This window comes from Drosophila persimilis, unplaced genomic scaffold (genome assembly GCF_003286085.1).
Source record: "Drosophila persimilis strain 14011-0111.01,24,50 unplaced genomic scaffold, DperRS2 tig00000579-arrow-pilon, whole genome shotgun sequence".
Lineage (NCBI taxonomy): Eukaryota > Metazoa > Arthropoda > Insecta > Diptera > Drosophilidae > Drosophila > Drosophila persimilis.
The window spans coordinates 481590-493892 of record NW_020825322.1 but is presented as its reverse complement, the minus strand read 5'-3'; the positions used below and the strand labels follow the sequence as shown (position 1 = coordinate 493892).

Below are 12303 nucleotides of genomic sequence, written 5' to 3'. Positions count from 1 at the left end.
AGAAAAACATCTTCACCATGAACTTATCCATATTTATGTACAATAATTAATGTTTCATATTTCGTTTGTTTTTTCGGTTTTTTTTTGTTTGCGAGCTTAATAAAATGTATTAAGAGGAGAAAGAGAGATTCGGGAGTTGCATAGCCTAACGTGGGGATGGGGATGGGAACTGGAGGTTCGACCTGGGCCGATCCGATCTAGAGGCCAGGCTTGGGCTGGGCCGTGGGCAGATAAGCCGAGATGTTCACGTTGGCCATCCTGTTGGCCGTCTGCAGCAGCTCGTTGATGGGCACCGCTGGCTGTGGCGCGGCTGTAGCAGCCAGCACCGGGTCGACAGCCACCGCTGCACTGGACGGGGCCTTGCCCAGCCGCTGGTAAAGGTTCGGGGCAAAGGTTCGCAGTAGGCAACGTCGCAAGCAGAGCAGCAGGGCGTTAATCGAGCCCGAGATGACAATGATACCCGATATAATGGAACAAAGGCGAATGGCAAAGGTTACCAGATGGTCGCGATCATTGCTCACGACTATCTTCAGCGCCGACCAGTCGTACTTGAAGTAAATGCCCGGCGAGCCATAGGAGTTCCGCTCGGAGTCTGTAAACGAAACGGGAATAGAAATTGGTAGAGGAAACATGTAGAGCTGGCAGAAATCAGTTTCGGGCTCACCTAACTTCCGTACATTCTCGGTTACAGCATATTGAAAGGTATTGATTGTGGTGAACGTCTGATGGATCTCCGTGGGCACCACCTTCAGAAAGTATTGCACTGTGGTGGCCTCTTCGTGGATGATGCTCTCGTCACCCTCCAGCGGCTGGACAATGCGCCGCGAGTACTGCCCAAAGCTGAGCCGATTGATGCGGTGTGTGAAGTTGGCCGGCATGCGGCGAAGCTCAATCACCCAGTGGTCCTCAAACAGCCCCACCACGGGCTGAGCGCCGCCCACTAAATGCAACACGCCGGCCACTTTGTTAATGCCCAGAGTTCCGTGCAGGCGGCAGGCATCAAACTTTGTCTCCGGCTGGCCATTGGGTAAATGCAGCTCTAGGCTGGCGGGCAGAGCACCTGGGGGCGGAGCCACTATGGCCGGGGCTATGGCCGAACCGGCGGTGGGGTCACCCTTCATGGGATACGGATCGCGCATGATGTCCTTGAAGAACACATCGGCTACCGAATGGAACTCCTCGCGCAGATAATGGTTGGTCATCTGAATGGACTGGAAGTGTTGGCGATCGTTGTCTGACATCTTCCACCACACGCCCTCACGCTGCAACGTGCCGTAGGCGAAGACATCCTGCTGCGTCTCGTCCATGAGGTCGACACCAGAGAGGGCGACGCAAGGCATGGCCACTGTTATGTCTACGTGCATCTGCACCTGCTCGTCCAGGGAAATGTCCGGCTCGAACTGGTACACTATGTCCGTTTCATGCCAGTAATAGTGCAGCTCCGTGTAGACCAGATATACTATCAGCAGGCGGCTTAGCAAGGACACTGTTTGGGGGGAAAAGGCGATAATGAGCTGCTAGTAAGAATACAAAAATCTTCAATCTTACGTGTCCCGCCTATTTCCGTGGTTTCTGTGTACTTCTCTGGTACTTTCTTGAAGGCATCCAGATTCCTTGCAAAATCCAGCAGATTGCTCTTATCACCGCGATACCGCAATGTTGCCGTCATTTTGCTTGGTTGAGAGACGAATGTGTGTCTGTTTTCAAGCCAATTGAATCGCTTTAATTGCGGCTCGCTGGCGGCATGATTGCCACGTACTCCAAGCTCGCGCCTCAGCCCACCTTCTTTTTCGCCAAGCCCCCACCAATTCCCGCAGGCATATGCGCTTGTGTGGGCTTATGTGTACCGTTTGTCGGTCCACTAGGACTATGGCTTGGCCAGTCTTATCTCGAGAAATTGTAATCTTATCAAAACCTATCGGTGAAATGTCACAAATAATTTAATTGCCGGTTACCGAATCAGCTGATTTGATTTAAGCCAGGGCTGGCACAATACCGTAGATGAAACCCGATAGCTATAATCGATGCCATCGATATCTGCTTAATTATTGTTTGGCATGCATGCCTATCTGATATAAACATTTTTAGACCTACATATACGATATTTTTACATATACGAGATTTTTATGGTATTTAAGTCATGGTTGTCATTAAAAATAAATAACAGCTAAGTTACGTCCTATCGCAAATAAGTGCCCTGTGCATCGATAAGTACAATCAAGTCTGTATATCTGATCTAACGACGTGAAACAACTAAAAACTAGTGTCAACTTGCTCAAAATTCTGAAAAGTAGTTCCGTTGATGATATATCCCACAATTCAGATCAATATTTTCGCCAGTCCAAAAAAATATCACCGATATACTATCGATTAATGAATATCGATTTATTGATATACAAATTTCATCCGTTAGCTACTACCACTTCACGATATGAAGGAATATGCTTTCCCAATAATGGACAACGAACGATTAGCCCGTTATCGACCAGTGGGCAGTAAAACGCACTCCACGAAAATTATGAAACTGTGGCTCAGGTGAAAGATTTGATGCTTTTTTCTTATTGGTGAAGAACTTAACAAACACCATGATTTTACCCGGCTTAACTCAAGCTGATCACCTGTGTAAATAGAGAGAGCTTAAGTGGGCTAAGTTCGTTTTTTATCGGTATATTAGTGGTATTTCTGAGGTCAGAACATATATTTTATCGCTAATTCCGAGGTCACACAGATTTTCTTGCCATCATGTCTAGCTTACACACCCTGCAAGCTTATACGTATTGTACTTATACTTATCCTTATACTTCTTCAATGTAGAAATCGTGTAGAAATGCCACTTAGAGCCATGTCCCAGACCACATAGAATACTAATTTGTGATCAGCTCGAATTCCTGATCGTTTGCAATGAAAAATCTCTAAAATGTTTCTCAAAAATGTCGAAAGCAAAGGCATGCAAGTGTTTATTTCGGAGGTTTTTCACACTGGCAATTCTATAAGGCTTATATGAAAATAAACAGTCAAACATTTTTAAAACGTATACATATTTCCCCTTCAGGTGGCGCTTTTGGTAATTACATAAAAATGTAGTTAATATGTAGAATATGTGTAGTTAGCGTGTAGTTACCATGTAAAAAAAATCATTTAGTGGAAATTTTTTTTGACCATTTTTGCTTAAACCTTATTTTATAAGCAATGCAATAAAGATGAAAACTTCAATCTAACCAGTCTTGTAAGAAATTAATTTAACAATCGGATTAAATTATAAGTTTATAGCTGAGGGTCAGAGCTAGCTAGAAGTAATCAACCGAATATCAAAAACGAGGAATATGATGCAACTTGAATGCAAATAATTCATCAGAAGATGTATGGTATATTTTAAAATTTGTGACGTAGTTTCGGTATTTTTCTAAGGCTCACACTGACAGTACTGTACATTCGCCAATACTAAGGCACTTAGCTCGTTTTCTTCTTCACATTTACTGTTTTTTTCGCGGCAAAAAAGAAGGGACTTTCGGTTAATAAGCTCCCGTGTTCTCAAAGGTGGACACTGAGGAAACGTTATTAAATTAAACAACTTGCAAACGATCCACAACCATCCACAATAATGGGTAAATTGGGTAAAAAGAAGGTGCTCGAAGAGATGAGCCGCAAAAAATCGGAGGCAGAGGCCAAACACAAGAACGGCGGTGGCGCCGACGACTCCGAAGATGGTCTCGACTCGAAGGACGGCAGCTCCGATAAGAACGACACCGTATCCTCGTTAAGCGGCAGCTCCTCCCAGAAGCAACGCTCCAAACAGCACAAACGCAAGTCCTCAGGCTCGGGCGCCGCCGTTGGCCACGATGGCGCCTCCAAAGTCGCTGGCTCCGCTGGCGGCACGTCCAAATCGAAGTCGAAATCCAAGTCCATAGATAGCGACTCCGATGACAGCGATGATCTTCCGCTGAATGGCAGCAAGAGTTCCAATTCGAACGAGTCGACAGGTGGGGGTCCGCCGGCCAAGAAGCCCCGCAAACAGGCCAAACCAAAATCGACGAAGGCAGCCACCGCTACCACATCGGTGGCATCCAAGGGCAAATCGAACAACAATGGCAAAAAAAAGGCGGCCGCCGCCAAAAAAGATTCAGATTCGGATGGTGACTACGAGGACGCTGTCGATGACGAATCCTTAGCTAAGTCCGATGACGATTTTGACACAAAGCAGCAAGATGTCGACACAGAGTTGGAGTACGAAGTAAGTGATAGAGTAAAGACAGTCGCTCTGCGTTAGAGTTTGCTTTAACCTAAAAAAATCTGTAAATTTCTAGGTGGACGCCATTATTGGCCACAAGAAGGTGCGCGGCGCCTCCTATTTTCTGATACGCTGGAAGGGCTACGATTTGGACTCGGACACCTGGGAGCCGGAAATTGATTTGAATTGCGATGATCTGATCGCGGAATTCCGTAAAAAAGTGAGTTTTTGCCTCTTTCTAACTCGAACCTTCTCGCTTAAACGCTCTGTCTCTTTCTCTCTCTATCGCTCTCTCTTTCACTCTCTCGTTATATACAATTACTATACGCCTTGCATTGTCCAGCAGGCAATATCCACTCAATTCGGACCGCTCCATGCCAAAGACAATGACGACAGCAAGATCGGAAGACCCAAAAAAACTTCATCGAATAAAACTGGTGTTGCCGGCAAATCTGTTGGCAAAAAAGAAGCCAGCAGCAAGCAGTCGTCCAGCAAGAAGTCCACCATCGATGATCCCGAAAAGGAATGGGTCGTCGAGCGTGTCGTTGATTTTATTGAGGACGCTGAAGCTGGTGGCCTATATCGCATACGCTGGAAGGGTTTCGGGCCCAAAGACGATACATGGGAGCCCGAAAAGAATCTGTCCTGTGGAGGACTGATCGAGAAATACAAGCGTGGCTTGGTGTCACAGCGTAACGTTGAAACCAAGGAGCTCCGTGAGGCGCCCAAGAAGACCAAACGACTGGTGAACGAGTGCTATCCACGCACTAATATAGCGAATCGCATCGAACGATCGTCCAAGCGGGCCGCAGCCAAGAATCGGTGAGAAAAGAATAAAAAAAACAACAGCCTCTATTCCTCGATTCTAATGCCTAATGTCTGATGCCTTTCGCACACAGCGTCTTTTATGGAGAGGAGTGAGATATGGCGTAAAGGGGGACAGGAAGGAAGATCGAAAGACGTTGCAGCAGAAATTCCCCTGGAGATCCATCTACAACCCCACCCCCTACACACATGAAGAATGTAGATGTAGATCTCGGGTAGAGTTTTTATAGAATTATTGATTTTTTTGTTTTTTTTTTTGACCCGCGCTGGCGTTCTTTGTGGCTTGGCAGGAAGATCCAAGCCCCAGCATACATCCCAAACACAATCCCTTCACCCCATTCGATGGACAGACCAGACACCACAACAAATAATTCAATAATTTAAATGGAGTGCAACACAGACAGTTTAATATCTATCAACTATGAGTAAAAGGCCACCGTGTGGAGGAGTGCCATGGACAGGACACACGTATCAGACACAGTAGCAGCACCGCGCCTGTTCCAGGACTGCGTTCGAAGAGTAAACTGGCACTAGTTTGTAAGATTTTAGTGCATCTGAACGCACTATCATCGTAGTACTACCCTTCTAAAGCATATACACCGGTGTTAACAGTGTATGCGCATCAGTGTAGTAGGGCGCAGTCGAGTCGCCTCTTAATGTATAATTAATAAATAAAATAATGTGTGTACACAATATAATACAATCCTCCCGTATTCGACTGTCAAATAAGTTGTCTAATTAGCAAAGTTAACGTATCTGAATGGAATTTCGCAGCTCTTTTTGATCCATTCGTCAATGAATTGTCCAATTTGGCAACTCTTTAAAGTTGAACAGGCAATTGGAAGGGTGGTTTAAAAGGGATTTCAAGTTTAATTTCTTACCATATTTGCGTACTTCCTTGCTCCCATTCGACTGCTTGCTCCATTTGATGCTCGACTCGACACGCACAAGCGGATAGCATAAAAGAGAATGTCCTATAATTGCTAACACATGCTCGACTCAGAGATCCGCTGATGGGACCTTTTTTTACTGCAAACAGAACAGAAAAAATACTAGAGAACTACTGGAAATACTTATAACCCAAAAATGATGTACGGAAAAACGGAAACCTAAGCATATCCCAGGACATGAAGTGTTTTCAGACTCTTGAATGCTTTTTGTACAATTTCTAGGTACCAGGTACAGGTAGGAACATCTTTTAGCTCTTCATCGAATCACAAAATATAAAGAACAATAAACAACATAAAGTAAGAAAAAAGGGTAAATTTTTAGCAATTATTTATAGGTTGAACCTTGTTTCTTGGAGTTGCTTAACGTTTATTTAACTTTTTCCTTCGACAATCTGTGAATAGGATTTGCTCTGAAGCCTAACCTAAGGCTTTTTGGGGGCTTCCTTTCCGGGCTCTTCTTCTTCGTCGTCTTCCGGCTCATCCCCAAATTCTACGCAACGTTGGACAGCGAAACCAGCCTCCTTAGGCTCTTCGGTTAATGATGTGGGCTTGCCCTTGGGCTCGCTAGCGAAGCGCCCATTGCGTGGACCAGGTGGCGATATCTTGTCTGCTTTCAGATCCCGCAGTATATCCTGCATATCTTTGGCGGTCAGATCCTCCTGCAAAAGACAAAGGGTTAAAGATATATTGTAATTATGTGCTGTCTACTGTTCACTTACATAGTAATCATCGTTGACCGCCACCATGGGTGCATTGACGCATGCACCCAGGCACTCCACCTCGGAGATGGTGAACTTCTTGTCCTTGCTGATCTCCCCGATGCCGATGCCCAGCTGCTTCTTGCATGTCTCGAGGATCTCATCGGATCCGCGCAGCCAGCAGGGTGTTGTGGTGCACACCTGAATGTGGTACTTTCCGGTGGGCTTGCGCAAGAACATTGTGTAGAATGTGGCCACCTCGTAGACGCGCATGTTTGGGAGTTCAAGGATCTCGGCCACCTTGTGCATGGCCGATAATGGCAGCCAGCCGTACTGGCGCTGGGCCAAATCCAGCAGCGGGATCATGGCGCCGCGCTTGTGCCCCTCCGGATATATGCTCATGATGGCCTCCACACGCTTCTTGTTCTCCGCCGTGAACTCGAACGGTATGTTGGGATTGTCCTCCGGTGTGTCGCGATGCACAAACAGATTGTCGCTGCGCTGGACACCGCTGGTGGCAATGGCGCGCATGCCGCCGCGCTGAAAACGTACGATGGGCAGGATGTTAAATGTTATTGTTTTTCTATGCCTAAATTATATAACCCACGGAGGCGACTGGCTATCCGTGTCACTGGCAGTGGTGGGGCCGCCCTGGGCTACTGCTACTTACCACGGCGGCCAGCGTCTTCGAGGCACAACTCGTCAGCATTTTAGCGTTTCCCAGTCGAAACAACTCTACGAAGGCAATGTGAAAATTTGCTGTTATATGAAAATATAGTCGGTTTTCAACAAGCACCGCTTACAGCTGTTTCAGTGCACGCTTTACAGCACTGTTCTGCGCTGCCAGATTAGAGCGATACGTGCGTTACAAATTATTGTCCACGTAAAAGCACTAAAAGCTTTTTGTTTCTTTTTTTATAAAACGTTACTTTTACCGTATTTTCTGGCATTAAATATAATAATAACAATAAAAACCACAATACCGATAGTATTTGCTAAGCGTTTTCCAGTACTGAAGAGGATAAATCGAGGCGGCTACCTATCGATCAAATTCAATCCTAACCGAAACGACGCCATTGCAACAAAACAAAATTAAAATAAACTGAAAACATGGATAAAATGCCGGCAGTAATGGCGCACATGGGCAATATGTGCGCCAGATATCCCAAAATAGGCCAGTCTATGCAGGAGTTCGAAGAAGCACTGCAGCACAATAAAAAACTGAAGCACAGCGTAAACCGTACGCAAGCTCCGCAATAAAATAAACACATTCCCGCACTTATACACACACACACACCCCCACAAACATTTTTTACTACACAGGACTACAGTTACAGCTAGAGGATCAGAAAGTAGATGCGAAACTGGTGAGAAAGGCGGCTAAATCCATGGAGGAGTGCAGGTTCGAGGCAGAATTGGCAGCGAAAATAGCGACTGCCTGCTATGGCCGTATCCTAGACATAGAAAACCATATGACTGAAGCACAAATCCAAGACATTCTGCGATTAACTGTACACCTTAAGCAGGGGGCGGTCATGGAGGAGATCAAAGACGTGGAAAAACGATGCGGCACCGTTCACGAGAGCCAGGCGGCCTTAGAGAGTCGACAAATTGGTAATATTCGAGTTCGATATGTGCAAAAAGAGCAATCACTATATCCATTTTCCATTTGCACATTTCAGTGCAAAATTTCCGCCAGATGCGGCGCACCATGAATGAGGCCGCAGATGAGCTGTTGCGTAACGAAAGGGAGATACATGCCATGCTTCTACAGTGGAGTAACAAAATTAAATCCTCCACATCCTATCGCAACAAGAAGATAGTCTATATACTCAAGTTGAGAAATGAGATCCACCAGGTGCGAGATGAGGTTGGTACCCGATCAAATGCTCAAGTCAAATGGAAGCGTTATCCATTCACATATTTCTACATCCACAGAAGATTAAGCCGCGCATTACAAATGTTCAAAAGTGGACGAAACCCGCAGAACGCCTTCCTGCGGCACGTCCCTCTGTAATGGCAGAGGCCAGCAACATGATTCTGCAGTCGGCCATGACTTTTATCACGGACTTTCTCAAAGGCGCCAAAAAACCGGAGTTCGAAGATCGCGAGGAGGCGCCACCAATGCGCTCCATATTGGTGGAGAAGCAAGAGGGCGAGCGCAAGCGCGTTGCAAGTCCCACCAAACTGGTGCACTTTGCACCGTCTCCGGCTGGCTCCGCCTCAAGCTACAACGAGAACGATGACGGAGCATTGGGATCGACATTCACCAAAGCAATTGATGATTCCCTGAAGGACTTTTACACGGACTTGGACTGGGCCACGCGACCAAAAAAGGCAAAAGTTACTCAAGTGGAGATACTCCCAGCTGTCGACATACGACTATTGGCCCCGCCAGAAATTGCCGCGAATGTTGTCAAGTCCACGTCCACGGGCTTTAAGGATTTTTCAAATTTATTTCCAAGCTTTGAAAACCAAGAACAGGAAAATGTCATGGAAATCGATAGTAAAGCAGAGACTTCGGAAGGAACAAAGAAGGAACCACAGACAGCAGTTGCGGTCGAGTCAGAGGAGTCTCAGTTTGTGCGTCCTTCGACGCCGTTAGGCTATCAGCAGGACTCAAATAGTATGATTACCCCGAATGGCACCTCCTTTCATTTCTCAGAATCCAACGGCGATAACAACCTGGATCTCAATGACGATTTCATGCTAAACTTTAGCGACGACAACAACGAGGATGAGACAAAGAACGGATATAACCTATAGCCCATGATTGGATCAACATAAGCAGCCACACCTTCTGCCATTAAATGGTTCACAATCGTAGAAATACATTGATTAACATAATTAGTGGGTACCAGAGTTCAAAATCATTTAAGAAACGAAACGATAATACATAAATCTACTATAATTATTTCAAATCAACATTTTAAAAGTTTCTATGAAACACAAATTTCTTTATTAATCTACCCTAAGTGTATTTCTATTTCTAATACCAAGAGCTTCTGTTCATATTTGATACAATTTTAATTAAAACACTTGTAAAAAATACTTTCAATCGTAATTAATATTTGATGTTATAATTTCTACCCAAATTCATCTTCGCGCCAATTATTTCAAACAACAACTATAGTCGCTTTTCAGCACTGAACGAACGTGAAACATCGATAGTCATTGATCGATATCGATGACCAGGCTGCTACGTTTTAGCGTAAATAAAACCACGAGTTCGACCCACAATCACAAATAATGGCTCGAGCACGGAAAATACCAGTGCGCAAGCATCACGGCATCCGTGATCCTCTCAAGCAACAAGAACAGAGGGAAAAGAAGTGAGTCCATTCCATCCCAATCCACCGTGGCATCCCAAATAGCACTGAAATGTTGTTCCTCCCCTACAGGCTGTCCAAAGTGACGAACAATCCACCTACTAAGAGCGATGAACAGCATGTCTCGTTCAAATTCAAGCAGTTCCAACAGTTGGCAGACGGGGCCAAGGCCGGCAAGAAACTGAAACTAGGCGAAATCGGGAAGGAGGACAAGCCCAAGTCCTCCACGAAATCGTCGGACAAACAGAGTGCCTCGAAAAACACACGCAACATTAAGCAGTTTGCCAATGAGACGGACACGGACTATCTGCGCCGCGTAAACCGTATTACCAATGCCTCGGTGCGTGAGGCCCAATACGAGGCCAAGTACGGAGTTAGTGTGATACGCAACCCCAAGACGGGTGAAATAACAGTCCAGAAACGGCCCAAAAACGAAATTGACGAGCTGCTCAAGCAGAAGCAGAAGGAGCAGCGCAACGCAGGGAAAAAGGGCGGCCGCAAAAAGACGAACCAAAAGCCCACCATGGATGCAAAGACCAGCAAGGAGCTAATCAAGCGCGCCTTTAAGGAGGCCAAAGAAGAGAAGTCGTCCGACGATGAAAATTCTCCGATTGTGGAGTACAAACGTGATACATTCGCCTTCGGAGATATTGTACACGCACCGCCATCGTTAAAGACACGTCCTCGCAAGGCGACAAGAGACGATACTACTGCCCGGCCCGGTCGCAAGTCGAATCTGCTGCTCAAATCCTTGTTGGATCCGGGGCAGCAGGCATCCGCCAGTCCTGAGGCTGATAGTCCCATAGCATCCAAACCCACCGGCACTCCCCACACCCCCAAGAAATCTCCCAAGGTATCCCTAAAGATGCAAATGAAGGGCAAGCGCAAGGATCTGCCCATCGGCATGCGGTCCATGCTGGAGACTGAACGCGAAAAGATGGTCTTGCTGTATCGGAAGCTGAAAGAGCATAAGGCTGAGAAAAATACATGATATTAATTCTTAGTTACAACTCTTTCAATTTTAGACTTTAAAACAATTAAAATGTTTTTTTTTTTTTATAATACTATATAATAATTATTGATAATTTTTGTATAAATATTTGAATGAATCACCCTTGTGCGGTAATATCGATAGCATCGATAGTGACAGAGCTGCTTTTTGACATAATTGGTTATGAAAATTGGTTTTGAAAATATCGAAAAATTTTATTTGTCAGTTTTATTTCGTTCATAAATCAGTTCCGTCTTTAAATTGTTCGTACAGGAAAACTTCTTCAAAATGAAAATACATTGCAGGCTCAGCTAGCGTAAGGGGCAATGGTAAGAGTAAATAGTGGTGCTGGCAAAACATAACGTTTCTTTCATATATCTATATGTTTGACATACAGGGAAACGATTGTTTTCTGCAAAATTGGTTCTTAATCGTTCGTGCACCACCCATTATTGGCTATTTAACGGCAGTACAGTCTACTTGATTTATCAGTACTTAGATTGCCTGCTTCACACCTGGAAACTTGACTGTTGGTTTGTTTGGCTGACGTTTCGGTCAAGCCCGGACCGGACTGTATTCCGCACCATATGTAGTATTGGATTCCACATCGGCTTGCTTGTCTAAGAGGAAGTCTTCAGCTGGCCGCAGTCCTGGGAGCAAATTATCACAAACATTTTGTTTTTCAAACAAAATTAAAGTTGATCTGGGAAAATCTTCAAAGAGGAGTTTTAAACGACCTGCGTTTAAAAGATTTTATATGAAGTTTTTCCCACATCAACTTTCAAAATGTTCTTCAGAAACCAGTGGCCAGTGGCCAAGATACTATCAATTTATACCTGCATCATGGGCAAGCCATTCAGATGACGATTATTCTCTAGTTTCTGTTCTCCTGAATCTGTTTAAGTTGTGAGCAGTAAGCAGGACCGCATGGAAACCCGTAAAATTACTTTTTATGCTTAAACATCTCTTTATTGGAGGTTAGAGAGATTGAATAAATGTTTTAAATCTATTGGTTTATTGGGCTGCTCTTTTCATTATTGATTAGGTTTCAAATCAGCTTGGAAAACAGTATTTTAACATTAAATAAAAGAAATGGAGTCTAAAAAGGTCCATAAACACCTAGTTTATATGTAGAATATGTGTCATTACCGTGTAGATAACACGTTCAAATTTACATGTTTGTTGGCCTTTTTTAAACTATGGTTTATAAACAATCTAATAAAAGAGAATACTTATAATTGAAATTCTGAGGTTTAGCTAGCTAGTAATATTCAACCGAATA

At 44.7% G+C, this 12303-nt stretch overlaps 5 protein-coding genes across 7 annotated transcripts; 3 read left to right on the top strand and 2 right to left on the bottom strand.

Moving 5' to 3' along the window:
- Positions 1-11: 11 nt before the first annotated feature.
- On the bottom strand, positions 12-1931 carry LOC6598152 (endoplasmic reticulum-Golgi intermediate compartment protein 2). Its single transcript, XM_002023453.2, has 3 exons — positions 1549-1931; positions 665-1486; positions 12-592 (listed from the first exon to the last, which is right to left on the bottom strand). The coding sequence occupies exons 1-3, from the start codon at positions 1667-1669 to the stop codon at positions 198-200; spliced, it is 1338 nt and encodes a 445-aa protein (XP_002023489.1). The 5' UTR covers positions 1670-1931; the 3' UTR covers positions 12-197.
- A 1549-nt stretch (positions 1932-3480) lies between these two features.
- LOC6598153 (protein IWS1 homolog A) lies at positions 3481-5756 on the top strand. Of its 3 annotated transcripts, XR_003408951.1 has the most exons (5): positions 3481-4231; positions 4305-4448; positions 4572-5050; positions 5128-5251; positions 5344-5756. XR_003408951.1 is itself a non-coding variant. In XM_002023454.2 (4 exons), the coding sequence occupies exons 1-4, from the start codon at positions 3602-3604 to the stop codon at positions 5147-5149; spliced, it is 1275 nt and encodes a 424-aa protein (XP_002023490.2). In that variant the 5' UTR covers positions 3481-3601; the 3' UTR covers positions 5150-5756. The 3 variants fall into 3 exon arrangements, 2 of the variants coding, with proteins under 2 accessions (XP_002023490.2, XP_026846146.1); XM_002023454.2 differs by having other exon boundaries at positions 5128-5756; XM_026990345.1 differs by having other exon boundaries at positions 3482-4231; positions 4575-5050; positions 5128-5756.
- Positions 5757-6328: 572 nt separating this feature from the next.
- On the bottom strand, positions 6329-7459 carry LOC6598155 (NADH dehydrogenase [ubiquinone] flavoprotein 2, mitochondrial). The gene is made up of 3 exons (XM_002023456.2): positions 7372-7459; positions 6723-7241; positions 6329-6662 (listed from the first exon to the last, which is right to left on the bottom strand). The coding sequence occupies exons 1-3, from the start codon at positions 7408-7410 to the stop codon at positions 6426-6428; spliced, it is 795 nt and encodes a 264-aa protein (XP_002023492.1). The 5' UTR covers positions 7411-7459; the 3' UTR covers positions 6329-6425.
- A 349-nt stretch (positions 7460-7808) lies between these two features.
- On the top strand, positions 7809-9650 carry LOC6598291. Its single transcript, XM_002023457.2, has 4 exons — positions 7809-7941; positions 8025-8315; positions 8384-8571; positions 8640-9650. The coding sequence occupies exons 1-4, from the start codon at positions 7812-7814 to the stop codon at positions 9465-9467; spliced, it is 1437 nt and encodes a 478-aa protein (XP_002023493.1). The 5' UTR covers positions 7809-7811; the 3' UTR covers positions 9468-9650.
- Positions 9651-9924: 274 nt separating this feature from the next.
- Positions 9925-11097, top strand: LOC6598292. Its single transcript, XM_002023458.2, has 2 exons — positions 9925-10033; positions 10103-11097. Exons 1-2 carry the CDS (start codon positions 9951-9953, stop codon positions 11019-11021), a joined length of 1002 nt encoding a protein of 333 aa, XP_002023494.1. The 5' UTR covers positions 9925-9950; the 3' UTR covers positions 11022-11097.
- The last annotated feature ends 1206 nt before the right edge of the window (positions 11098-12303 follow it).

What these genes read in the sequence shown, in the direction of transcription:
- LOC6598152 (XM_002023453.2), bottom strand. Translation starts at nt 1,669, where the DNA reads ATGACGGCAACATTGCGGTATCGCGGTGATAAGAGCAATCTGCTGGAT. An exon ending in CACGGAAATAGGCGGGACAC is followed by an intron (nt 1,487 to 1,548) that starts GTAAGATTGAAG and finishes CCCCCCAAACAG; the next exon opens with TGTCCTTGCTAAGCCGCCTG. An exon ending in CGAGAATGTACGGAAGTTAG is followed by an intron (nt 593 to 664) that starts GTGAGCCCGAAA and finishes TTTCGTTTACAG; the next exon opens with ACTCCGAGCGGAACTCCTAT.
- LOC6598153 (XM_002023454.2), top strand. Translation starts at nt 3,602, where the DNA reads ATGGGTAAATTGGGTAAAAAGAAGGTGCTCGAAGAGATGAGCCGCAAA. An exon ending in TCGCGGAATTCCGTAAAAAA is followed by an intron (nt 4,449 to 4,571) that starts GTGAGTTTTTGC and finishes TGCATTGTCCAG; the next exon opens with CAGGCAATATCCACTCAATT. An exon ending in CGGGCCGCAGCCAAGAATCG is followed by an intron (nt 5,051 to 5,127) that starts GTGAGAAAAGAA and finishes TTTCGCACACAG; the next exon opens with CGTCTTTTATGGAGAGGAGT.
- LOC6598155 (XM_002023456.2), bottom strand. Translation starts at nt 7,410, where the DNA reads ATGCTGACGAGTTGTGCCTCGAAGACGCTGGCCGCCGTG. An exon ending in CGAAGACGCTGGCCGCCGTG is followed by an intron (nt 7,242 to 7,371) that starts GTAAGTAGCAGT and finishes GTACGTTTTCAG; the next exon opens with CGCGGCGGCATGCGCGCCAT. An exon ending in CGGTCAACGATGATTACTAT is followed by an intron (nt 6,663 to 6,722) that starts GTAAGTGAACAG and finishes TGTCTTTTGCAG; the next exon opens with GAGGATCTGACCGCCAAAGA.
- LOC6598291 (XM_002023457.2), top strand. Translation starts at nt 7,812, where the DNA reads ATGGATAAAATGCCGGCAGTAATGGCGCACATGGGCAATATGTGCGCC. An exon ending in ACTGAAGCACAGCGTAAACC is followed by an intron (nt 7,942 to 8,024) that starts GTACGCAAGCTC and finishes TTTACTACACAG; the next exon opens with GACTACAGTTACAGCTAGAG. An exon ending in CTTAGAGAGTCGACAAATTG is followed by an intron (nt 8,316 to 8,383) that starts GTAATATTCGAG and finishes TGCACATTTCAG; the next exon opens with TGCAAAATTTCCGCCAGATG.
- LOC6598292 (XM_002023458.2), top strand. Translation starts at nt 9,951, where the DNA reads ATGGCTCGAGCACGGAAAATACCAGTGCGCAAGCATCACGGCATCCGT. An exon ending in CAAGAACAGAGGGAAAAGAA is followed by an intron (nt 10,034 to 10,102) that starts GTGAGTCCATTC and finishes CCTCCCCTACAG; the next exon opens with GCTGTCCAAAGTGACGAACA.